We start from the raw sequence: 27495 nt of genomic DNA, 5'->3' as shown, positions 1-27495 counted from the left end.
CCGATACACTATAAGTCACCTCATACATTATCATTTTTATTTCCACACCAGACCGTGTTTTATTTTGGTTATTTTTGGGCAGATTCCATCATGTTCGGACTTCAAAGTTCGCCACATCTGGGACATGCTGACAGTTTCCATGGCAACAGAATACTGAACTAAGGGACTCCTTGAGAATAGAATAGGGCTGCGACGGGCCCAGCTACCGCTCAGCTACTCTAAAAAGGAGTCTTGTAGAGCCAGCCTGGGAGTACTGCCCAACATATCCTTAGAGGCAATGCAAGGACAAAGGCCAAGAGATCACGTGTGGAGGGTGCCGGCATGGTCAGATTACAAAAGCACAGTGTGAAGAAGACACTACTAGAATACATAGGGGAAATGGTTAATAAAAACAAAAACAGTACAGAAGAGAGACTACAGGAGCCATACAGTCTAATGGAAAATCTCTCCCTAATGTACGACAGTCTTATACAAAGTTCAGTCAGGCCTGTGGTTTTCTCTGTAACATAAATAGCGCTACAGTGGGATCAATAGAACATAAAATTATTCTAATGTGAACATGGCCTAATCTGGGATGTCAGGAGACCATTTCCTTGCTGGATTCACATCTAAACCAAGTTTAGCGGAGAAATTGATATATGGGTCCAAAGCCAAAGTGCAGATGCTGCATGGCCAAGCCCCTTTTCCATATGATGCACATTCACCATCACTATTCCAATTGTGCCATATGTTTCATTTCAGCACCATTGCATTCATGCATTTCATTACTGTAACTGGGTCAAGTGATCACCAGCCTGACAGAAAATCACATTGCTTAAAGGAATACTGTAGTGGAATATAACTTATCCTCTATCCAAGGTATAGGGGATAGGTTTTAGATCACGGGGGGCCTGACCGCTGAGACCCCCCGTAATCTCCTGAACTGGGCTGCGGCAGTACACAGGAAGGGGGCGTTCTGTCCCCGCATGATGCGGCGGCCGACACGCCCCCTCCATGTATCCCATAAAGATACATGGACGGTGCTTGTCTGTCGCAGCTTCTTGCGGGGTTGGCACGGCGCTTCCTGCAGACTGCCGCAGTCTCGTACAGGAGATCGCGGGGGGTCCCAGTGGTCGGACCCCCCCGCGATCTATAACCTATCCCCTATATCTTGGATAGAGGATAAGTTATATTCCACTACAGTATTCCTTTAATGTGTCAGAGAGAGTGTTCAGTCCTGGATTAGTTCACTTCCCATAAACTACAGGATGACATCATCACCTGTCAAATCCCTCCTGGAAAATCACAGAGCCCTCCCCACCCCTCCAAGCTTTATCGGTATACTTCTGCTGCACTGTCTATGGCATCAGGATACAGAGTATTTATATACCTCAACTGATGCTGTGTTAACATGTTGTGTTTTTGCTGCATTTCCTGAAACAGATGTTTTACTGCGATTGCACAAATCACAGTAGCAAGGTGTCATTTTTACAGCTATACAGTATTGGAAAACCACAGCAAAGACACAGCCAGGACACAGTAAAAACGGTACCAAAAACGGTACAAATGCAGCATGCGAACACAGCCTGAAGAATTTAAATCTTTGTAAAACACCTCAATTGTAGTTATAGGTCAAACTTTCACGTAATGACAATATTTCTCTAAAAACACACTTTGAATAAGAAAATGTATTAAAACCGCACATAATGTGAACTGTCCCCAACCAACTTATGAGCCTGGCTGAACTGCAGTGATATAACTACAACCCCTCTCTCTGCAAATCCAGAAAAAAGTAGGCAGCATTAGAAAATCATGCAGTGATAAAATAGGGATTAATGTTGCTGAAAAACCATTCATGCCGCATCGGCTAAAACAGGTAAGTACAAAGGCATACACATGCTGCACTTTATAATCTTTACCCTTCCAGTACTTTTTAGCAGCTGTATGCTACAGAGAAAATTATTTTCTTTTTGAATTTCTTTTTTGTCTTGTCCACAGTGCTCTCTGCTGACACCTCTGTCCGTGTCAGGAACTGTCCAGTGCAGCATAGGTTTGCAGTGGGGATTTTCTCCTGCTCTGGACAGTTCCTGATACGGGCATCAGGTGTTAGCAGAGAGCACTGTGGACAAGACAAAAAAGAAATTCAAAAAGAAAATAATTTCCTCTGTAGCATACAGCTGCTAAAAAGTACCGGAAGGGTAAAGATTTAATAGAAGTAATTTACAAATCTGTTTAATTTTCTGGCACAGGTTGATTTAAAACAAAAAAACAAAAAAATAATAATAATGTTTTCCACCGGAGTACCCCTTTAAGCCCAGAATAAGCAGAGACTTACATGAGTAAAGGACAAGTTATCCAGAAACTTACCTCACAAATCTATATATCAATCTGCTTAGCCCGTCTTGCGCTATAACATGATATCTAGAGACAAGCCTGCGTTTTCAGTATGAAAAGTTCCTTTAACCCCTTAAGGACAATAACCATTAATGTGCGTCGTGATGCGGTAGTACTTAACGCACCAGGACATACATTTTTGTCCTGTATATGACGCAAGCTCCAGGCCGGTGCTCACATCATGCACAGCAGGTCCCGGCTGCTATCAGCAGCCTGAGACCCACCGGTAATGGCGGACATCAGTGATCATGCTGATGTCCACCATTAACCCCTAAGATGCCGTGATTAATACAGATCGGGGCATCTGCAACAATGCGGGCGTTGTAATCAGATCACCCACGGCACTGCTGCAGGGATCCGATCATCCAATATGGTGGCCAGAGGTCCCTTTATCTGATCCGCCCGTCATCCTGGGGTCGTCTTGTCTGGTCTGACATCGAGCAGACCAAAGCAGAAGATTGTGATAATACTGATCAGTGCTATGCCTAGGGGTTAAAGCAGTGAAATAATAACGAAGCATGTAACCATGGGTATCATTTTAATCGTATTTTACCGTAAATTGTACAGCGTGAAAACTAAACATTCTAAAATTAGTAAAATTGGGGTTTAATTTTCAATTTCTCCACACAAATAATATTTTTTTGTTTTACCATAAATGTTATGGTAAAATGAGTAATATCATTACAAAGGACAATTGGTCATGCAAAAAAACAAGCTGTAGCCTTAAAGGGGTACTCCGCCCCTAGACATCTTATCTCCTATCCAAAGGATAGGGAATAAGATTCTGATCGCAGGGGTCCCGCCGCTGGGGACCCTCGCAATCTCCCAGCGGCACCTGGCTTTTGTTTAGAGCGTCGGGTGCAACGCTGGAGGCTCATCATGCCCCCTCCCATAGACTTGCATTGAGAGGGTGTGTGGCCGTGACGTCTCGAGCCTTCGCCCCACATGGCCACTCATCCGGCACGAAGCGAAGTTCGCTCCGTTCACCAGATGTGTGGGGTGCCCCAGCCGAGATTTGGATAGAGAATAAGAAGTCTAGGGGCAGAGTAACCATTAAAGGGGCTAAAGGGGTTGACAGACCACATTCCATTTTTCTCACATAGCTGGGGAAGCATCTAAAGCAGTGTTTCCCAACCAGGCTGCCTCCAGCTGTCTAACAGTATGGTGGTTGTTATTCTTTGAGAACTTACATAATCATTTTTTATGAATACTCTTGCAACATAACAGGTATAACACCACTACAAAACTACATGATACACTCACACTCTAAACAGTAATGCTTCCCAAAGTAACCTTCTGAACAATATTTGATTCAATCGATGCAATACGTTCTGCAACGTAACGTGTAACAGATCCATTTATTTTGCCTACCCTGTAGCACTGGCGTTCATGAATCAGCAAGCTCAGGATGAACCATTCTTTAGATCTCCTGGAAACGGGAGAGCATTGCAATGTACTAAATATTCAGGAGAGACAAATAAAACAGACCGTTACATGTTAATCCGAGTTATTGTTTGGGGGGAGGGGGTGTGTGAAGGGTATTTTGCCTAAATCTTTATTCTTTACCTGTGTCTATTTATTTTGTGTCTGAATAAAACCTCGATTCAAGGAGGGGAATGACGAGTGCTGATACAGCAGCTAATGCATCAGTCTCTGACACACATATTTCTGGTATCTGTACGATACAGACAAGGTTCTCTGGAGAATAATGCTACGCTGTGAGGACTCAGCACTTTCTCCTGTTCTCGCTATTTGTCGACAAACACACACGCGGTTGAGCCCCGTCAAATCATTTCTTAGATTTGGGCCCTGTAATCCTCTCCTCATACCTCTCACTTCATATAAGATGCAAAGTTCTATGAATGCACGCACATTTACATCTCTCTTACGCCTTGTCTGACTGAAGCAAGGATTCCATCTCTCATCATAATAGGATTAGAGGTGTTCCATACTTCCATTCAAGCGTCCTATATCCTCATCCACGTGAACGGGCCTGGAGTGCAACACTAGACACGACACAAGTGTAGAGCAATTTCTGAGAGAATGCAGACTCTCTAGGCTCAACACAACGGGAGAAAAAATTGTGACAAGTCACTTATTGAAGTGGCTTCCTCTTGGATGGTCAAGATGCAGATTAGCCCTACTGTACAGGGATACGCCACATTTAAGACAACAAAAAATCTGTATAGGAAAACAAGGGTATGTCTCAGATTTCAGATGTGGATTCTGCAGACCAAAAAAAAAAAAAAGGAGCATATTTGATTCTAACCCTGGACAGATCATGACAAAACCTTTCTATATATATATATACGAGCACGTAGAGGGACCCTCAATGGGGTCTGCAGCAGATTTCTCAATGTGGAAATTTTGACTCAGAAAACATGCCACAGGAAACTTGCGGGTAACCCACCCGTGTGAACATACCCTAAGGGCTCGTTCACACAGCCGTCTGCCCCCGTAAATTTATGCCCGTTCTGCAATCCGTTTGATATTTTTTTAAAGGGTTGCAAACGGCTGTAAAATGATCACATTGATGTCAGGGCTCCCAGCGGGGTATTTAAAAATGAAAGTAAAATACGCACATGATCTACATCGCAGGGTTGCGGACCATGCTGCCCGCTTTCCTGGTTAATGACTTCTGATCACATTGGGTCTCAGAAGTGAGACCCGGTGCGATCAATCCCTCAGCCCCTGTACTACAACCCCCATCATGGAACAGACTCTGTTCCATGATGCGGGTAGTAGTACAAACACTAATCTAGCCTCCACAGCTGTCTGCAGACTCCTGCAGCCAGGAAATTACTACTCCCATCATAAAAAGAAGTCTGTTCCATGATCGGAGTAGTAGTAGTCCCGGCTGCAGAAGTCCATAGACAGCTGATACTAACGGATGAAAAACTGATGCAAATGGATGCCACTAAATAGCATCCCTTTGCATCAGTTTGCACCCGTTAATAGAATGGTCCGTTTAGGAGGCAATAACGGACAAAATCTAGATGGGGGACAACGGCTGTGTGAACCTAGCCTAAGTCTCTACTTTTTTTGCGTGTGTGTGTGGGGGGGGGGGGGGGGAACGCCAAGAAAAACGCCAATTCTGCCGCATGGCGTATTTTCGGCCAAAAAACGCTGCGGCCAGATGTTAGCTGTAAATCAATGAGAAATCGCAAAATTCTTATTCCACTTGGCGTTTTTACCTTTGTTTTTTTTTTTTGTTTTTTTTTATCCTTTTGGCGTTTTTTTTTTTTTTTTTTTTTATCCTTTTGGCGTTTTTTTTTTTCACTCTTTTTTGGTGTTTTTCAGCTTCTTGGAAGTTTTCCAAAATGTCAGCATGTTGAGCCACTGGTGATTTTTTTTGTCAAAATCGTGGAGTTTTTCTGCCATAGAAGTCTATGGGAGTGAAAAAACGCCAAGAAAAACGATATGTGGTTTTTAACTTTGGCGTTATTGCAGGTGGTTTTTATTCTTTTTTTTACTTTAGCGATCCAAAAAAGTGATGGAGATACCTTTTTTAATAAAATTTCTTAGGGTACCATTAAAAAAAATTAAAATAAAAAAGAAAAAACTGTATCTAACGAAATGTATCTTTTTATAACAAAATTTTTATTAATTTTTAAAACAGGGATCATGTAGCCGACAATAATAAAAATGTAGTGTGTGTGTGTTTTTCCCTTTCTTTCTTTATTTGTTCTTTATTTTTTAGGTAGTACTACTACTCCCTGCATGGAACACACTGTTCCATGATGGGAGTAGTAGTACCTGTACTAATTGACAGATTGCCCGTTGCGATCCTCATGTATAATGTATAGATGCGGCCAGCCGCTTTTCTTTGGTCCCCTGCACTGACGTATAGATACACCTATTCATATTTCCGGCAGAGAGCTGGGATTGGCCAGATGTTTCCAGCCAATCACAGCTCTCTGTGGGAAATAGGAATATTTGTATATACACGTCAGTGCAGGGGACTATGGAAGAGCGGCCGCCCGCATCTATACATTATACAGGAGGATCACAGCGGGTGTCAGGAGTGACATCCACTGTGATCTTTCCTTAACTGCAGGTACTACTACTCCCAACATAGAGCACACTCTGCTCCATGCTGGGAGCTGTAGTACCTGCATAAATAGACAGATCGCAACAGGTTTCAGAAATTACAGGTACTACAGCTCTCAGGCATGGAGCAGAGTGTGCTCCATGTTGGGAGTAGTAGTATCTTCAGGTAAGAACAGATTACAGCGGGTATCACTCCTGACATCCGCTGTGATCGTCCTGTCTATAGCAGAGATGCAGACCGGCTCTATACAGCGCTCGCATCTCTGCAATATACTCTAGCCAGTGATATGAATAGAACATCACTCATTCATATTTCCCTCAGAGCTGTGATAGGCTACAACCATCTGGCCAATCCCCACTCTGGGCGGAAAATATGCATGAGTCATGTTCTATTCACATCACTGGCCCGAGTACAGTGCAGAGATGCGAGCGCTGTATAGAGCCGCTCCGCATCTCTGCTATATTATGGACGATCACATCATGCGATATGTCTATTAGTACATGTACTACTACTCCCATCATGGAACAGTCTGTTCCATGCTGGGAGAAGTAGTAGTATCTAAAAAATTTAAAGAAAAAAATTAGTTGTAAAAAATTAAAATTTTGTTAAATACATACTTTTTTTAATCACTACTGCACAGTGCTGGACGGTATACCGATTCATACAGAGTACTGAAATTTTTACGCTGCACGATATTACATTTTCCCATACCGCAATACCGGTTGGGCCCCACCCCCTCGGGAATGAATGAATTATCAACCCTGCGCTGTCCCCACATCGGGGAACTAATCATATGTGACCCGTGAGCGCTGTTCCCCCCCCCCTTACCCCCCAAATTAATTGTCAGCCCAGCGCTGCGCTGTCCCCATCAGGGAGCTACTCACGTGTTACCCGCAAGCGCTGCCCTCCTCATCCTCCTGTTTGTTGCGGGCCGCCGGCGCTGGAACTCTGTACTGTACGCTGTATCCCTATGCCCAGGCTGCAAAAGATAAAAAAAAAAAATTTTAACGCACCTTCCTACGTTCCCCCAGGACCTACTTCCTGGGGACGGGAACGTCGGAGAGCCGTCAGCCTATCACTGGCCGCAGCGATGTTCCACCTCGGCCGGTGATAGGTTGAGTGCACTGTCATGTAAGAAGCCAGCTGGCTTCTTACATGACAGTGGGCTCAGCCTATCACCGGCCGAGGCGGAACATCGCTGCGGCCGGTGATAGGCTGACGGCTCTCATACATACCCGTTCCCCAGGAAGAGCGTGAGGCCGATATAGGAAGGTGCGTTAAAGTTTATTTTGTTTATCTAGACCGGGCATAGAGATACAGCGTACAGTATAGAGTTCCAGCGCCGGTGGCCCGCAACAAACAGGAGGACGAGGAGGGCAGCGATTGCGGGTGACGTGAGTAGCTCCCCGATGGGTACAGCGCAGCGCTGGGCTGATAATAAATTTTGGGGGGGGAGAAGCAGAACAGCGCTCGTGTGTCACACATGATTTTACGGGGGAGAGAAATACCGTTATATACAGTGGAAGTTACTAAAATACTGTGATACACATATTTGGTCATACCGCCCAGCTCTACTACTGCATCCTTTTTTTTTTTTTTTTGGGTACCCAACAAATTTTGGGTACAGAAAAAAAAAAATGCCAAAGGTGCTAAAAATGCAATTTCCACACAAATGAAAACCCACCAGAAAAAACGCCAGACGCAGGAAATTGCACAGCCGTTTTTTCAGACGTTTTTTCTTGTGTTTTTTTTCAAACCAAAAAACGCAGGACAAAAAAACAAGTAGAAATTTAGCTTAAGGGTACGTTCACATGTACACAATCTGCTGCATATTTTTGCTGCATATTTTCTGCAGTTGATTTTGCTATTCATTGAAGTTAATAGGTAGCAAAATCAGCTGCACAAAATATGCAGCAAAAATATGCAGCAGATCCTGTACGTGTGAACGTACCCACAGGATCTGCTGCATATTTTTGCTGAATATTTCAAGCAGGTGATTTTGCTACCCATTAACTTCAACAGGGAGCAAATTCAACTGCAGAATTATGCAGCAAAAATATGCAGCAAATTTGGCACATGTGAACTTACCCTAAGAGTGTATCAACATGTAAAGCACCTGCTGCATATTTGATCCGGCAGATTTTATGTTGCAGATTTCAATGTAAACTAAATGATTGAACACATCTTCAAATCTGAAGAATGAAATATTCAGCAGATCCTGTGTGTGTGTGTGTAAAAAGACCTCTAAGGGAATATTATATATATAGTGTATTCTTCACACATAAGTCAGTTTTGCACTTGACCTTTTAAAAAGAAAAGGAAAACTGACAGACACAGATTATTATTATTTTTTTAGATTTTTACATTACTTTTAAAAGAACACTGAACACAGTCAGCAACTAATATCATTCCTATATATCTTTACACACTATGTATAGATTTTAACAGACAATGCTACATGGAGTACACAACAGGGCACATTTATCAAGTGTTGTATGACAGACATGGCACAAAGGAATACTGGACATTTGATTTGTAGCAAATCAGTAAATTTCTCGAAATGGTGCACTTATACAGTCATATACTTATACAATACAGTCATATACAGTTGCAAGAAAAAGTATGTGAATCCTTTGGATTTATATGGATTTCTGCACAAATTGGTCATAAAATGTGATCTGATCTTAATCTAAGTCACAACAATATACAATCACAGTCTGCTTAAACTAATAACACACAAAGAATTAAATTTTACCATGTTTTAATTGAACAAACCATTTAAACATTCACAGTGCAGGTGGAAAAAGTATGTGAACCCCTAGACTACTGACATCTCCAAGAGCTAATTGGAGTGAGGTGTCATCCAACTGGAGTCCAATCAATGAGATGAGATTGGAGATGTTGGTTACAGCTGCCCTATAAAAAACACCCACCAGTTCTGGGTTTGCTTTTCACAAGAAGCATTGCCTGATGTGAATGATGCCTCACACAAAAGAGCTCTCAGAAGACCTATGATTAAGAATTGTTGACTTGCATAAAGCTGGAAAGGGTTATAAAAGTATTTCCAAAAGCCTTGCTGTTCATCAGTCCATGGTAAGACAAATTGTCTATAAATGGAGAAAGTTCAGCACTGCTGCTACTCTCCCTAGGACTGGCCATCCTGTAATGATGACTGCATGAGCACAGCGCAGAATGCTGAATGAGGAGAAGAATAATCCTAGAGTGTCTGCGAAAGACTTACAAAAGTCTCTGACATATGCTAACATCCCTGTTAACGAATCTACAATACATAAAACACTAAGCAAGAATGGATACCACAGAGGAAGCCACTGCTGTCCAAAAAAAAAAAACATTGCTACACGTTTGCACAAGAGCACCTGCATGTTCCACAGCAGTACTGGCAAAATATTCTGTGGACAGAAGAAACCAAAGTTTAGCTGTTTGGAAGAAACACACAACACTATGTGTGGAGGAAAAGAGGCACAGCACACCAACATCAAAATCTCATCCCAACTGTGAAGTATGTTGGTGGGGGCATCATGGTTTGGGGCTGCTTTGCTGCGTCAGGGCCTGGACGGATTGCTCTCATAAAAGGAAAAATGAATTCCAAAGTTTATCAAGACATTTTGCAGGAGAACTTAAGGCCATCTGTCCACAAGCTGAAGCTCAACAGAAGATGGGTGTGGCAACAGGACAACGACCCAAAGCATATAAGTATATAAACAACAGAATGGCTTAAACCAGGGGTCTCAAACTCCCGGCCCGCGGACCATTTGCGGCCCGCGGAACGAAAGTTTGTGGCCTGCACCTGGTATGTGTAATTTGTATTGCCCAACGCCCGGGACATGCAGTTCCGGGCGCCGGGCAGGTAACTTCTTCAGGCATTTAGCCCTGCTTTGGGCAAGCAGTGCTAAATGCCGGAAGGCTTTACTTACCCCGCCCTCCTCCGCGTCTCCGGTTGGACGGCCGAGCCGAGTCTGATGAGGGACGTCGCGCATGTGACCCACACAGTGGCCGGAGAGGAGAAGCGCAGCGCAGGACAGGTAAGTGTGTCTATGTGTGTGTGTCTGTCTGTGTGTGTCTGTGTGTGTCTGTGTGCGAGTCGGCGGGGAACGACAATGCTACCTAATGTGGGGAACCTGCTTCTACCTAATGTGGGGAACCTCCTTCTACCTAATGTGGGGAACCTCCTTCTACCTAATGTGGGGAACCTGCCACTACCTAATGTGGGGAACCTCCTTCTACCTAGTGTGGGGAACCTCCTTCTACCTAGTGTGGGGAACCTCCTTCTACCTAATGTAGGGAACCTGCTACTACCTAATGTGGGGAACCTGCTACTACCTAATGTGGGGAACCTGCTACTACCTAATGCGGGGAACCTGCTACTACCTAATGTGGGGAACCTGCTACTACCTATTGTGGGGAACCTGCTACTACCTAATGTGGAGAACCTGCTTCTACCTAATGTGGGGAACCTGCTGCCTACCTAATGTGGGGAAGCTGCTACCTACCTAATGTGGGGAACCTGCTGCCTAATTAATGTGGGGAACCTGCTGCCTAATTAATGTGGGGAACCCCCAGAAGTAGCACCCCCCATCATCCGTCAGCTCATGCTATTACCACACGGGGTAGGGGGAATGGGGGGTTGCTGGTGGATGATGGGGGTGCTACTGCTGGTGGGGGGTGTTGCTAGTGGCCCAGCCTCACCCAGCTGCAACCTCCAGTGGCCCCCAGATAATTTGAGTTTGAGACCCCTGGCTTAAACAGAAGAAAATATGCCTTCTGGATTGGCCCAGTCAGAGTCCCGATTGAAATGCTGTGGCATGACCTCAAGAAAGTGATTCACACCAGACATCCCAAGAATATTGCTGAACTGAAACTGTTCTGTAAAGAGGAATGGTCAAGAATTACTCCTGACCGTTGTGCACGTCTGCCAAAGGAGGTTCAACCAGTTTTTAAATCCAAGGGTTCACATACTTTTTCCACCTGCACTGTGAATGTTTACATGGTGTGTTAAAAAAAAAAAAAAAATGGTAAGATTTAAATATTTGTGTGTTATTAGTTTAAGCAAACTGTGGTTGTCTATTGTTGTGACTTAGATGAAGATCAGATCACATTTTATGACAAATTTGTGCAGAAATCCATATAGTTCCAAAGGGTTCACATACTTTTTCTTGCATCTGTACATATACAATACATTCATATACTTATACAATACAGTCATATACTTATACAATACAGTCATATACAATACAGTCATATACTTATACAATACAGTCATATACATTTACAATACATTCATATACTTATGCAATACAGTCAATAATAAATTGTGCGTGGCAACCATTAGCTAGTTCCCTAACTCCATACGTATGATGCCAGTTTTGGCAATTAATCTTGTAGACTATTATTATACATGAGTATAGGTTTTAAAGAAAGAGGGTATTTTGTGTTATTTTTTAGAATATACATGTCACTTTTCAGAACTATACTCCTATATGTACAAATATCATATAACGCTCCATATGCACAGCGCACAGCCCCAGGTGCAGGCAGACACCTTGGTGTATAAGAGACATTTTGGAATGGACAAAGCCCGAGGACAACCAGACAGCAGATGGATAAAAGCCAAGTTTATTCCGCTGTGACACAAGCTTAATGCTAGTGATAGATCTTACCCAAGGGGGCAAGTAATGAAGAGGAATAGTCAAAGAAAAGAAGCTGCATTCCTTCAGCTGACATATTGATCAGCTTACTGAATCAAAGCTATTGACTCAAAAGACATTCTCCGTCCCAGGACAAAAATAAACCTGCACTATTTGGTGCCTACAGAAGAGGGCAGTGCAAAGCTCAGGTAGATGACTGTTAACCCCTATGGTGTCTGTCAAAAGTAAATGACCAACGTCAGAAGCAGAAATGATTCTCCTTCAGCATCACCAAGGGGTTAATGTTTTGGAAGGCTCTCTATGCCTTGAGTTTGGTTCCACACTATCATTTCAGACAATGCAGCCCGCACATGACACTCTTTTCTGTCCTTGGTACAGTGGTTTGACCAGCTACCAGCTTTTGTAGTATCTTTTTTTCCTCCGGTGATTCGGTTTTCTCTATTGTAGACTTCATGTTGCTACAAGATCTAATGTGATGTTGCTGTATGGTGTCTTCTCTATAGCTGCATTATGATATTACCGTATATACGAGTATAAGCCGAGTTTTTCAGCACGATTTTTCGTGCTTAAAACACCCCCGTCGGCTTATACTCGAGCGAACTCTCCGCCCTCAGTGGTCTTCAACCTGCAGACCTCCAGATGTTTCAAAACTACAACTCCCAGCAAGCAAGCATGCTGGGAGTTGTAGTTTTGAAACATCTGGAGGCCCGCAGGTTGAAGACCACTGCCCGGGACTTCGTCATCATCCAGACCCCCTCCCCCCCTCCCCCCTTTAGTTTTGTACTCACCTCCACTCGGTGGGACGTTAGGGTGAGCTGGTCCGGGCCATCTGTGCTGCAGGGACCGTCCGGTGGGAAGGGATAGTCGTTCCGGGCTGTCCATCTTCACCGGGGGGGGGCCCTCTTCTCCGCGCTTCGGGCCCGGCCCCGGAATAATGACGTTGCCTTGACGACGACGCACATGGACGTTCCTCATGAACGTCCCTGTGCGTCGTCAAGGCAACGTCATTACTCCGGGGACGGCCCAGACCCTCACCCTAACGTCCCGCCGAGCGGAGGTGAGTACAAAACTAAAGGGGGGAGGGGGTCTGGATGATGACGAAGGTCCAGGCAGTGGTCTTCAACCTCCGGATCTTCAGATGTTTCAAAACTACAACTCCTAGCATGCGGACAGCCGATGGCTGTCCGGGCATGCTGGGAGTTGTAGTTTTGGAACATCTGGAGGTCCGCAGGTTGAAGACCACTGTTAAATCAGACATTGACAAGCGGTGATGATGAAGGGGGTGGTGTGGGATGATGACAGGGTAATGATGACAGGCCGTGATGATGAAGGGGGGGGGGGGTGTGGGATGATGACAGGTGGTGATGATGAAGGGGGGATGATGATGAAGGGGGGGATAATGACAGGGTAATGATGAAGGGGGGGATGATGACAGGCGGCTTATACTTGAGTATATACAGTACATTAGACAGGATGAGGTTCTCTATAAGCTGTGTTCAAATGTGAGCTTCTGAAGTGCCCTATGTATAAAAGAGTTATTCTAGGCTTAGTGCAACAAATATCCCCACAGTACTTTTACACTACTCAGTGACACCTATGTATGGCTGCGCACGACAAGTACCCCTACATACAGTACATACATACACTGCAATATGGTTGTAACTTTAGCGGTACATGTCACACATTATCTACAGTAGAAAGACCTGTACATTATAAGATAGGGCAAGCAAGATACCTGAAGGAATGGGTGGACTGAAGTACCAAGACCGGTTATGGCAGCCTCCGGACGGTGCAGAGAAGGGTCGGGCGTGTTGGCTTTTCACTACCCGACTCTTTTTTCTGGGAGAGATAAGTCAACACCAGAGCTGTCTGGCTGCGGCTAACCTCTCCCCCATAGGGGACACATGATATTTAGGGTGGACGGGGGAGATCGTTCTACTGACAATTATTAAAAATGTATTGTAGCCTTCAGTTTGGAATAAATATGTATTAAAAGGAATGTGAATTACAATATATAATCCTATGAAAAGACAGAACAGGGATGTTTCTTGTGATCTTTTTTACACCTAGGCATGACTGTTGAACAGCCTCCATGTCAAGAGGAGCATCATCACAGACAGAGATTCTTTACTGTAAGAGCAGTACGACTATGGAACTCTCTGCCACATGATGTTGTGATGTCTGACTCAATAAACAAGTTCAAAGGGGGCCTGGAAGCCTTTCTTAAAAAATATAATAGGTCATGGTTACTAGATTTCTGGATGAGGGACACTGATCCAGGCATTTATTTTCATTGCCATATTTAGTGTCGGAAAGAAATTTTACCCTAGCATGTGCCTCAAAATTGTCTTTAGCCTTCCTCTGAATTCACATTCAAGCACCAGTTCATTTGAAAACAAATTTTATGGACAATGATCTAAGGATTCTTAGCTAAATGTATTAAACCAACAGGTTGTTAGTATACTTGATGATCATGAAGTGCAAGCCCGCTAGCCACGTCACGGCCACCTGTAAGTAGTGGGTCCCTCACATCCCTAGCTTAAAATTGTGCCACACTGAACGGCGACCACCACTGCTGCAACACCAGTGCCCACAAATGGAACGACCCACTGGCAGAGCAGCCCCAGTGCCGATTGACCAGACAGAGAAAGAACTACACATTTCTCTGGAGCATATAGCAGCTGATAAGTACAGGGAAGCTCAAGCTTTGTTTTTTTTTTAACAGTAGTAATTTACTAATTTGTCAAACTTTTTGGCACCAGTTCATTTGAAAAAAAATATTTCTTCCTTTAAAGGGAAATTAATAGGCTGTTCACCCGCACTAAACCCAATATACTGGGTTATAGTTGAGGGGTAAACAGCTTTAAAAACATTGGTCACTTACATTAATCTGTGGTGTAGTTTTAGAGTTCTGTCAGTTTATCTATCCAAGGTTATTTCACTTCTGTGCGCAATGGAGGCAGGGAGCCAAGCTCTCCTGCCTCACAAATAGTCACTGTGTGGCTTGCTCCCGTAATAATTATTCAAATTTCTTTAAGCCTCCAGGTGCCCCTACTTTGCTCACGTCCTAGTGAAAGAAATTTGAATATTCATTAAGGAGACGGGCCGGGCAGTAAATATTGAGGAGGAAGAGAAGCTGAGTAAGCCAGCTCGCTGCATCTATTACACACAGGAGCACAATAGGCATGGATAGGAAAACGACCAGAACTCTGGTACTACACTACAGATTACTGTAAGTGGCCAAAAGTTTTTAAAGCTGTTAACCCACGCTATAACCCAGTAGACATCTTATCCCCAATCTAATGACTTTTTTTTTTTTTTTTTTTTTAGCTTATCACTTGTATGGCCTTTAAAATTTGTTTAAAATTTCTTTTGCTGCTGTTTTAAAGCAATAAAATAAGTCATACCACATTTATTGATCCCATTACAATGCCTCCTAGAGTGTCCTGGTCTCTGTACTACCTGGACCCACTTGACACTGACATGGTATCTACGCAGCAAATCACTGGCTGTTAAAATCTAACCACAAAGCCTTCAGGAAGGCTGTCAATAGTCCATATTCCCCACTAATCAAATAATATATCTAGAAATAATACGTTTGTAGTAAATGGTTAACCTACAAATCCATCCTTCTTTATTATCAGTATATTTTGCAAAAATAACATCAAACATATTTTTCATTTTCATCTCAATAAAAATGAAATCGCCTATAAGTTTCATCATTTAGCCTGCAGTATTTTTAGAATGGTTACAAAACATTTCACTCCTGAACAACTGAAATACAGAAAGAAATATAAACTTACTCAGGCAGCTGTGCCCATAATGCACCAGGAAGTCAGCTCCTAGCGCCCGTGCAGAGTAATCATCAACGCAGCACGCTCCGTATGTCACATCTCCCATCACCACGGTCTCTGCCGACGTAAATCTATGGCCAAGAAACAGGGACATGAGACCAGCAGGGAATATTCATTGCTGACTTAAGAACACATGATAAATGATGTGTATTAAAAGGGCATGAGACATGCAAAAAATCTACTTGTCCAAACTCCCATTGCAATCTAAACCAAAAGAAAAGCAAAAACAGTAACATATACAACGAGTGTGGTTTATGTAAACGTAATCTTAGGTCCCATAACAGAAAGCTGACAATGAATATTACAACATGTAATTATTCTGTGTCCATGTAGACAGCAAGAGGGAATAGCCATTGTAATATTCATGAACATCTATGTGGTGTATTGCTGCATGCTGAAATATGGTGCTGCAAGGTCCTGCAATCTCAAGGAGAAACCGCTCCTTCAGTGTGAAGGTACATTCTGCCAAGTGGCCATGTGAAAGGGTTACTCCAGTGCTCCAGCGTTCTGAACATTGCAGTTAAAGGGGTACTCCGGTGCTCCAGCATTTGGAACATTTTGTTCAGAACGCTTGGAGCCAAAGGCCATGATTGTGACGTCACGGCCCCGTCCCTCGTGACGTCAAGCCACACCCCCTCCATTCATGTCTATGGGAGGGTGCGTGTCAGCCGTCACGCCCCCTCTCATAGTCATGAATGGAGGGGATGTGGTATAAAGTCACGAGGGGCATGGCCATGACGTCATGAAACCAGCATTTGTTTAGAACGCCGGGTGCTGTGGGAGATCGCGGGGGGCCCCAGCAGTGGAAACCCTGCGATCACACATCGTATCCCCTATTCTTTGGATAGGGGATAAGATGTCTAGCAGCAGAGTACCCCTTTTACTAGGTAAAGCTAAAACTGACCACACACTTGCAAGAAAAAGTGACAAAGTCATAAGGATAAGTAAACTCTATCTAAACTAATAACGCACAAACATTTTTACCGTTATGTCTTTTGCTAAGCACATCAAGTTAACATCCACAGTGCAGGGAGAAAAAGTAAGTAAACCTCTGTGTTGTGTTAATGATATCTCCAAGAGCTAATGGACACATTAAGGAGATAAGTGTCTCTGTGCCCTAACAGCTATCTAACAGAGGCAGCGGCTTAGAATGTGAATTGCAGTGGACAGATAAGGTGTGTGTGTGTGTGTGTGTGTGGGCGAGGGAGGTGTTAGTTGTCCTTGTTTTTGTTTTAAGAACACTAAAAATAATTTAAGTTTTGTGTTAAGAGTTGGCCACTTTCTGCCTATTGAATAAAAAACATTTTATTGCCTACATTACTCCCCTTACTTATAAGTACATATATTCTATTATATTTCAGCTATGCCCCTTTTTCTGTGTAAGTATAGTCTGCTTGCTGCCCCTTCCTTCTATTAAGTCTGATGAGCGATAAGGTGATTGGAAATACAGGAATAATTCCAGTGCTGGACGAGTAATTGCAAGGAAGCAGCAGCAGGTATAAAAGCCAGGTGGGTTTATTCAACAAAGATACATCGCGTTTCGCTGCGCATGCGCATTTCAAGGAAAAACATGTACGTTAACTTAAAGCTAAAATCTGATGTTGATGTATGTCATCAGTTTCCCACTGGCTTACATAATAAAAAAGGACCCATTCTATTTTTGCATACAACAAAATGAAATGAACTTTGACAGAATGATTGAAACAGAAACAAAAATGCAACATGAACCCCAATTCTGATATAGTTGATCAAAGTCCAAAGGCACAGGTAAAGTTAAAACTTAAATTTTGTTGCAGATCTTAGGAAAATCATCAGCACAGTAGCAGAACAGTAGCAATGTTCCAGCCTTTTTCAAGCAACCACAACCATAGTAGCATAATACTTTGTTTTATTATGGTTGTGATAGTTTGATAAAGGCCGGGCTTGACCAGAATATTGCTGTTATTTTGCAACCATGCTGTTAATTTTATAAAGATCTGTAATATAAGTTAGGTTTTATCTTACCTGGTGCCTTGATCTAGTGGATTCTGCTGTGATCAGGTGAAGGATCGCTCCAAGGGAAACACAAACATTGGTGGTACATCATCTGCCAAGTATATAACTCTAAAACTAGAAGTGTGCTACACGTGACCTGTCACACAGACCTTTTATTAGCTTCCAACCAAAATTCATATAACAAAGTAATAATACAAGCTATGATCTTTGAGAAATCAGCTGACAGATAGATCTCATGATTGGAAACACAAGTGAGTCTTGATGAAAACAAGTCTGCTAAGCAGATAAGGATGAAAAGTGCATAAGAGATGAGACAAACCACAAATGTGTTTGTTCTACGCTCCTTGATTTGCTCCGATTGTCATCAGCTCCATTCAAATGGACCCTACACAGTGTCAACTATGTATTCTGCAGCACTGAATAAGTGCTAGGATGATAATGTGCACAGCAATGTGTACAGTGTTTATTAGCAGAGTGAGCACAAAGGCCTGGGGCAGATGTTTGGGGCCATTAAATGTTGCTGCAGAAGGACAACATCAGGTTTTCTTACCAATATAATTTATGCCCATGGTATGAGCTCAGTGCATACAAATAGCTGTACTACAAATAGCTGTACTATGCAAGATCAGTCTTTGGGAACTGAATTACTATATTGTGGGCACAAAGGGACTTCCAGCTACTGGCCTTGTCTGTAACTAGAAGAGTTTAAAAAAAAAAGAAAGAAAGAAACTTAAGGGAGAAGGAACATCAAGAATTCTACTATTAGTACTAGAGATGTGCAAATTTTTTGAAAAATCCGATTTTGCTGATTCACTGAATTTTCCCCAAAGATTTGTTTCGGTCCGAATTTATTTGCGGCAAATCGCTTTTAAAAATGGCTATTTCTGGCCTACAGAGAGCCTAAATAGGGGTGTAGAACACTTGGCCTTGCTGTAACACGCACAGGGTGTGTTATTCAGTATGACATGCAGATCAGAGGTGTCACTATTAGAATCACTGTCGCAGAGCGACACAATGAAAGAGCCTGGAGGTGGCATCAGTATGAGGAGACCATATAGTGGCTGAATGACACAGCATGGAGTTGGCGGCAGCAAGAGGAGACCATACAGTGGCTGAATGACACAGCCTGGAGGTGGCGGTAGCAAGAGGAGACCATATAGTGGCTGAATGACACAGCCTGGAGTTGGCGGCAGCATGAGGAGACCATATAGTGGCTGAATGACCCAGTGTGGAGATGGCGGCAGCATGAGGAGACCATATAGTGGCTGAATAACCCAGCGTGGAGGTGGCGGCAGCATGAGGAGACCATATAGTGCTGGAATGACACAGTGTGGAGGTGGCAGCAGCATGAGAAAACCATATAATGGCTGAATGACCCAGCATGGAGGTGGCGGCAGCATGATGAGACCGTATAGTGGCTGAACGACACAGCGTGGAGGTGGTGGCAACATGAGGATACCATATAGTGCCTGAATGACACAGAAAGGAGGTGGTTGCAGCATGAGGAGACCATATAGTGCCTGAATGACACAGCGTGGAGTTGGCAGCAGCATATAGTGGCTGAATGACACAGCTTGGAGGTTGCGACAGCATGAGGAGAACATATAGTGGCTGATTGACACAGCCTGGAATTGGTGGCAGCATGAGGAGACCATATATATGGTGGCTGAATGACACAGCCTAGAGTTGTTGGCAGCATATAGTGTCTGAATGACACAGCCTGGAGGTGGTAGCAGCATGAGGAGAACATATGGTGGCAGTATGAGACAGCTTGGAGCTGGCATCAGCATGAGGAGAACATATGGTGGCAGAATGAAACAGCCTGGAGTGGGCATCAGCATGAGGAGAACATATGGTAGCAGAATAAGACAGCCAGGAGTTTGCACCAGCACGAGGAGAATATATGGTGGCAGAATGAGACAGCCTGGAGGTGTAAGCAGCATCAAGAGTCCTGGAAGTGACCCAGTAACAGACTGGTGCGGTGGGTGGCAATACCAGTACCCAGTGACGAAGGTGGGTGAAAAAAGGAGAACTTTGCATCAGATGTGTGGCATCAGACAGGTGGCAGGATCAGAATGGTTGCTGAGGCAGGTAGGCAGAAGAAAACGGTCTCATTTGTAAAAGTGTTAGCGTGCACAAGTAAGTATTGAGGATATGCATTAAATAAAACTTAACTTTTAACAATATGATAGGGATAAAATATATGGACCCAAATCATTTTTTTTTTCAAACAAAAGGAAAGGTGTGCAATAAACACCATGTGCCACCTACACCACCAAGTATTGATGTGATGCAAAGACCTCTAAAAGGTGGAAGGGAACAATTTATGGTCCACTGTAACCGGTGGGGGTAAAAACGTCCCCTGTAAGGCCCTACTCTTGCTCTATTAATTCCCTTCCTGGCAAATGTTACTCACCCTAAAAATGGCGGCCCCACACAGTAAACTCTATATTTCCACCTAAAAACCCTGGGAAATGGCAGTGTTTGTAGGGGAATAGGGAGAGGTTCCTGTGTGGGGCCGCCCTTTTTAGGGCGAGTAACACTTGCCAGGAAGAGAATTAATAATGCAAAAGTAGGGCCTTACAGGGGAAGTTTTTACCCCCACCAGTTAAAATGGACCATACGTTGTTCCCTTCCACCTTTTAGAGGTCTTTGCATCACAACAATACATGGTGGTGTAGGTGGCACATGGTGTTTCTTTGCACACCTTTCCTTTTGTTTGATTTCAAAAAAATTTGGGGTACATATATTTGATCCTAACAATATTATTAAAAGTTAAGTTTTACAGGGTAATATGGGGAATGGGAGGACTACAGTACCCAGAAAGATAATCAGAATTAGGGTTATTTAGTTTAGAAAAAAGAAGGCTTAGGGGCGACCTAATAACTATGTAAAAATTTATCAGGGGACAGTACAGAGATCTCTCCCATGATCTATTCATACCCAGGACTGTATCTATAACAAGGGGGCATCCTCTACGTCTTGAGGAAAGAAGGTTTCTATACCAGCACAGACAGGGGTTCTTTACTGCAAGAGCAGTGAGACTATGGACTCTCTGCCAGAGGAGGTGGTCATGATGAACTCTTGAAAACTCTTCAAAAAGGGGCTGGATGCATTTCTGTAGAAAAACAACATTGCTGGTTATGTATAACACAGAACATGTATAACACAGAACACAGAACGTTGATCCAGGGATATATTCTGACTGCCATATTTGGAGTCAGTAAGAAATTTTTACCTCTAGTATGATTTTTTTTTTTTTTTGCCTTCCTCTGGATCAACTCAACTCAGTAGGGACTTATTAGGGGTATAGGTTGAACTTGATGGACTCTGGTCTTTTTTCAACCTTATGAACCATGTTACTATGTTACATATTGCATATCCTCAATACTTACTTGTGGTCTGATGCGGAGGAATGTCTGTAACTGGGGAGCAGCGATTTAAATATGTTTAGCACTATTCATATTTGTGAAGTGTTGGTGTGGCACCATGGTCAATCTACTCCAATGCATCAGGCATTGGTGGGTGGAAATGGTTAATCCATGCCTGATTCATCTTCACAAAGGTCAGTCTTTCCACATTTTTCGTGGACAGATGAGTTCATCTTGGGGTTACTATGGCCCTCCGCCGTACTAAACACCCGCTCTGATGGCACACTACTGGCCGGACAGGACAGCTTTTCCAGGGCAATCTCTGCTAGTTGAAGCATAAATCAAGTTTGGCTGCCTAGAAGTACAGCAGATCTTCAAGGTGCGTTGGCATGGCCATGTCAAGGTATGCCACCACCTGCTGGTTCAGGTCCTGCTCAAGGTTTACCTGCTGCTGATGAGTTGCTTCACTATGCGGGTGAAGAAAGCTACTCATCAGCGACTGTAGACTCAGGCTGCTGCTGATGGAGCTGGTAATGCTCCTGCCACCCCAACCCTCCCCAGCAGCCATGGCAGTGGAAGGTGAGCGCAGAGGGCCCCCCGAGTCAGACATGCGAGAGGATAGACGATGGCGCAGATAGGCATCGGCCAACTGACTACGTAGGATGTCTCTGCAGTAGGTCAGTTTGTCCTCCCTCTCAGTGGGTGTAAACAAGGCCCCCATTTTGTGCTGGTAGCGAGGGTCCAATAAGGTAGAGAGCCAGACATTATTTCGCGGCAGAATGGTGACAATTCGGCGGTCACTACGGAAGCGAGCATGCATCGTGCAATTTGTGCAAGTGACTCAGAGGGACTCCCTGCCTCCATCTCCACTGCATACTGCCATGGTGTGTCTGAGTCCTCTGTCTCTCCTTCCTCATAACCCTCTAGCTGCTCCTGCTCCCCTTTCAGATGACCCATCTCGTGAAACCTAAACTGTGCTCCACTGTGCCCCTTCCCCTGCAGTTCAGCCCCCACAGGGCTCATGTGGCAATGAGATGTAGGCGCCATGTCTCTAGTGCCCTGACCAGCCATTGTTTCCAACACGTGTTGTAGTAGATGAAGGAGTGGAATGACGTTGTTCATCCCGTAGTCCTAGCGACTGACTAATAATGTGGCTTCCTCAAAGGGCCTGAGCAAACGGCAGGTGTCACATATGAGTTGCCACTGGATCATCAAGAAATCGGTGATGGAATTCCACCCTCCATTTGTTGGACGAACAGAGAAAAGCCAACGTGTGGAAACGTTGCAAATCAGTATGTTGGGAAATGCCGTTCTGACGCTGCAGCCCAAGGAGGGTTTGCTTTGCGGAGTGCGAGTGGCTGAAGTGCATGCAAAGGTTTCCTTCCCATTGTTAGGATGTCTTGCAGATTAGGGGGGACACTTCATGAACCATTTGACAACCAGATTGAACATGTGTGCCATGCAGGGCGCATGTCTCAGACTTGCTTGTCGCAGTACAGACAAGATGTTCTACCCGTTGTCGGTCACCATGGTTCCCATTTCCAGTTTTCGTGGAGTAAGCCATGATTCGATTTCTTGAGGAATTAATTTTAGCAGTTCCTCCCCTGTGTGACTCCGTTTGCCAAGGCAAACCATGTGAAGAACAGCGTGGCACCGCCGTGCCCTGAACACAAGGGATGCTGGAGGGGCACTGAGACTTGTCCGTGCAATGGAGGCTGAGGACACGGTGGAAGATGAGGAGGCGGAGACGCACACCATTGCAGGACCAACGGCCTGAGAGCGGCGTGACCTGTCCAAGTTGCTGTTGTGGCTGTGCAGGAACCACATTCACCCAGTGGGCCGTAAAGGACATGTATTGTCCCTGACTGTAGTTACAGCTCCACACGTCGGTGCTGCAGTGCACTTTGGTACACATCGACAGGCTCAAGGACTGGCCCATCTTCTGTTCCATAAAATTGTGCATGGCTAGTACTGCCTTCTTCGCAAAGAAATGACAGCTTGGGACTCCCCACCTTGGCTCAGCACAAGCCTTCAGTTCTCTGAAAGGGAGGGACTGCAGCACCAGGAACTTGGACAGGAGCATCTGGAGGGACAGAAGATAGGTATGACACACAGCTCCCTTCAGCTGAGGTGGTGAAGCCTTGGCTGGCTGAAACAGGGAGCAGAGTGCCACTGGGTGATGCAGCAGACTGGATCACCACATCGGAGCCATGATTCCCCCAGGTCGCTATGGTGATGCTGCATATGTTGACACAGGGCCTTGGTGCCAACATTGAGACCCTGGCCACGCTTCACCTTCTGGTGACACATCTTGCATGTGGCCAGGTTATCCTCCTCCGGATGCTTGATGAAAAACTGCCACACCGCCGAGTAGCTGATTTTCCCACCAACAGTCTGCGCTGATTGACTGCTACTGCAGCCGACTCCAGGAACCCCTGTTCCACTACCTCCCGGGAACGTAGGCTGCCGCGAAGCAGGTGGTCTACCCCAGGCACGTTTGGCTCCAGACCTTCCCCTTCTGCCACCTTGCTGGCTCCGCTGCTGCCTCACGGGCAACCTGCAACCCTCTTCTGATGATGATGATGATGATGAAGCCCCTTCTGCACCCGGCTTCCAAGTACGATCGGCTTCATCATCATCGAGTTGTGTCTGCACGTCGCTGATGTCCTCCTTAGGTTCCTCAACGGTGTCTGCTTCAGGAGCCTGAATGCTTGCAACGCCACCTCACACACCACTCTCCTCATCACTACTTTCCCGCCTAGCGGAGGAAGCGGCGGATGTCTCCTCCACTTCTTAGCTGGGCAGTAGCTGCTGACTGTCCTCTAATAGATCATCCTCACTAGATAATGGAGCGGAACCCACAGCATAAGATACTTCTGTGGGGGAGGGAGCAGCATAGGACAAAGGAAATGGGAGGACAGGGACTGCTCCTGGGCCATGCCAACTGAAGATTGTGTCTGAGGAACCCACCGACTGTTGACTGGGGGTGTCAGATGTCACTTGTGATGAAGTGGATGACCGTGTTAACCATGCGATGACAGTAGATGGGTTGCTGATCGAGACACGACCGCTAGCTGATACTGGGAGCTCAGGCCTCTCGCTGCGACTCCTGCTACCACTCACCCCTACTCTGCTGCAACCTCTGCCTGATGAATTTAGGCCTCTGCCACTCCTCTGTGCACATCCTGCCACTTCTCTGCCTGACATACTTAGTGCGTATATGAGGGGAGTACAATACGCTCCACTACACTTTCTCTCTCAATCTCACTCCCTTCCCTATTAGTGCTTCTAGGCTGGGTTTGGGCTTGAGGTGAATCGCTGCTGTAAAAAGCTTTTCTGTGCAACACACTGCTCTCTGTCCCTCTCTGCAATAGAACACTGATGTGATTGGGAGGTAATTCACTGCTGTAAAAATGCTTTACTGTGCAACACACACTGCTGTCTGTCCCTCTCTCTCTCTCTCTGCAATAAAAGGCTGAAGTGACTGGCCACAAGATGGCTGCTGATTATATAGGGCTGTGACATCACAGGGGTGGCTGGCTGCTGATAGGCTGCATGTGATTAAGAGTCATTCCGCCTACCCGCCTTCCCAGGATTCCTTGCCCCATGTCCTCATATGTGGATCCGCCATTTTAGATGCCCTGGAGTTGGACCACATGAAACAGAGTTTAATGAAGCGATTGGTGCAATCTAATTGCGGCGATATTCGCATTTATTGCGAATCAAATTTTTCCTGAAATTCGTAACAAATTTGGATTCATCAGATTCGATTCGCTCATCCCTAATTAGTACCATAGATTATTAGATAATAAGCAGCTCAATATAAACAGTAGCAAGGAAAAGGGGCAATGGGGGGGGGGTGATAGAGGACAAGGTAACATTTTAGATGCCTTAAAATAATAAAAAATAAAATAGTTATTATGCTTGACATAGCCTTTGTTTATGGCAAACTCGGTATATTACCATCTTTTGACGTCATGGTGTAATGGTGCCCATTCAACATATACTAGAGTCAACCAAATTCTTCGCCATTGGACAACTGTCTAAGGTGTATGGTGCCCTCCTGACTATCCATTGACAGATGAGAGAAGGGTTAGGCTTTTTTCACACTACCGTCATGTTCCTGCATTTTGACAGCCGTTTTTCTGCTGAAAGAGGTCATGAAAAATTAGACAAAATACCTGAACATAACGGATGCTAACGGATGACCTATTTCAATTATTTTAACGGGCATTCTGTCAAAATAATGGACATGTTCCATCCGTTATCACCCATTATTTCATCCGTTATAGTCCATTATTTTATGTCCGTTATTTCATTTCCTTGTTCTGAGTATGCACAGTACAAATAACAGATCATAACAGACGTTACAATGACGGGCACTAATGGATGTCAATTGTGAACATCCGTCACCCATAGACTTTAATGTAAAAATTTTAACGCCCGTTATCCCACTGTTATTTTTAATAGGACAAAAATTTGTGCATGCAGTCTTTTGTGCCCTCAAAAATAATGGACGTTAGTCATAATGGGACATAACTGGTGCTGCAGGATGGTAAAAAAAAACCATTGACATGAATGGGATTTTTTGACAACCGTTTTAAGGACTTTCTGACGTGAGTTTTTACAGGTATCTAACGGTAGTGTGAAAGGGGCCTTAGAGGTATTGGAGTTTTTCCACCTGGCACTATTGTTTTGGAAGGGTGCCAGAAGTTGTCTGCGGCTTACCCTGCCCCTACCCATAGACAACACATGAATGTTTGGTCATGCCTAATTACCTTTGCAATGTGCTGCCGGCCATGCTCCCTACTGCTGCTCCTGGCTCTGTCCATAAGGTGCTCACATTCTATCGCTGCACACCCAAACACCCCCTTAGCCAAACCCTGGCCATCATCTGCTATATTCATCAGATTCACTTACTACACCATGCCTTAGCAATAGGTTCCTAGGCTGTTAGTGTGTTTGACTTCTGTTTGTCTGTTGTTCTGTACTTTTCCAAATGTGTCTTAAGGTTATCCCTGACTGCTGAACCTATGCCCCTGCCCCATATTGCCTACCTTCTTACAATGCATGACCTTTGTCAACATTGTACTTGGACTCCTCTCTTGTCTGACCCCTCACAGCTTCACACCAGTGTTTCTTGGTCCTCAAGGCAGGCTGTCACTTACACCAGGACCATTCCTAGAGGTAGCAACCCGGTGCTCTCATGCAGCAAGTCTAAATCCCAGTAAAAGGGTTAAAGGGGTACTGCGGTGGAAATTTTTTTTTTTTTAAATGAACTGGTGCCAGAAAGTTAAACAGATTTGTAAATGACTTCTATTAAAAAATCTTTACCCTTCCAGTCTGTATGCTACAGAGGAAAATCTTTTATTTTTTAATTTCTTTTTTGTCTTGTCCACAGTGCTCTCTGCTGACACCTAATGCCCATATGAGGAACTGCCCAGAGCAGGATAAAATCCCCATAGTAAACTTATACTGCTCTGGACTGTTCCTGACACGGAACAGGTGTCAGCAGAGAGCACTGTGGACAAGACAAGAAATAAATTCAAAAATAATAAAATGTCAGCATACAGCTGCTAAGAAGTACTGAAAGAATTAAGATTTTTAAATAGAAGTTAATTACAAATCTGTTTAACTTTCTGGCACCAGCTCATTTAAAAAATAAAAAGTTTTCCACTGAAGTACCCTTTTAAAGGGTGAGAAGCAGGAGAACACCAATAACGCCATCAGAAGTGACCCAATGTCAAACCAGTTGGGTGACACAGTGGGTCCACCCCAGCTAGTTGTTACATCTACTAGTGTCAAAGGCTGGTATTAAAGAATGCTGTGAGCTAAGACCACAACCTAATTGTAGCCGCTGTGAGTTACCAAAACCCATAAATGGAAATCTCTGACGTTTTACAGAAACAAACAAATTATACTGGAGGTGAGCTTCCCTGTTCTTTCAGTTTTGCTTGGAATACCACAGATTTTAAATACATGTCACAAACCTCATCTTACATATATATTCCCATGTGTAACGACAGTCGTTAGCCGCTTAGCAAAGCAGAATATCCTAGAAACTACCAATGTGTAGGCTATCTGGTCATAGTTGTCAATCATTCTATTATTCATTTCTGTAATTTGAATCCACAAGCGTGTAAAAGGTAGACGGCTGGCTTAAGATGGCCATACAGATGAGACAA

General features: G+C 44.3%; 1 protein-coding gene across 1 annotated transcript in view; it reads right to left on the bottom strand.

The window, feature by feature from the left end:
• Nucleotides 1-27495, bottom strand: part of DPH1 (diphthamide biosynthesis 1) — a 308713-nt gene that overhangs the window by 123983 nt on the left and 157235 nt on the right. The window contains exon 4 of the mRNA XM_056558713.1: nucleotides 15894-16015. Coding sequence (XP_056414688.1) covers nucleotides 15894-16015 — 122 coding nt within the window. The remainder of the gene's footprint in view (nucleotides 1-15893; nucleotides 16016-27495) is intronic.

The sequence above is a fragment of the Hyla sarda genome, chromosome 2 (assembly GCF_029499605.1).
Source record: "Hyla sarda isolate aHylSar1 chromosome 2, aHylSar1.hap1, whole genome shotgun sequence".
Taxonomy (NCBI): Eukaryota; Metazoa; Chordata; class Amphibia; order Anura; family Hylidae; genus Hyla; species Hyla sarda.
Note: the sequence above shows the minus strand (reverse complement) of the source record. Positions and strands in the feature narration are given on the sequence as shown.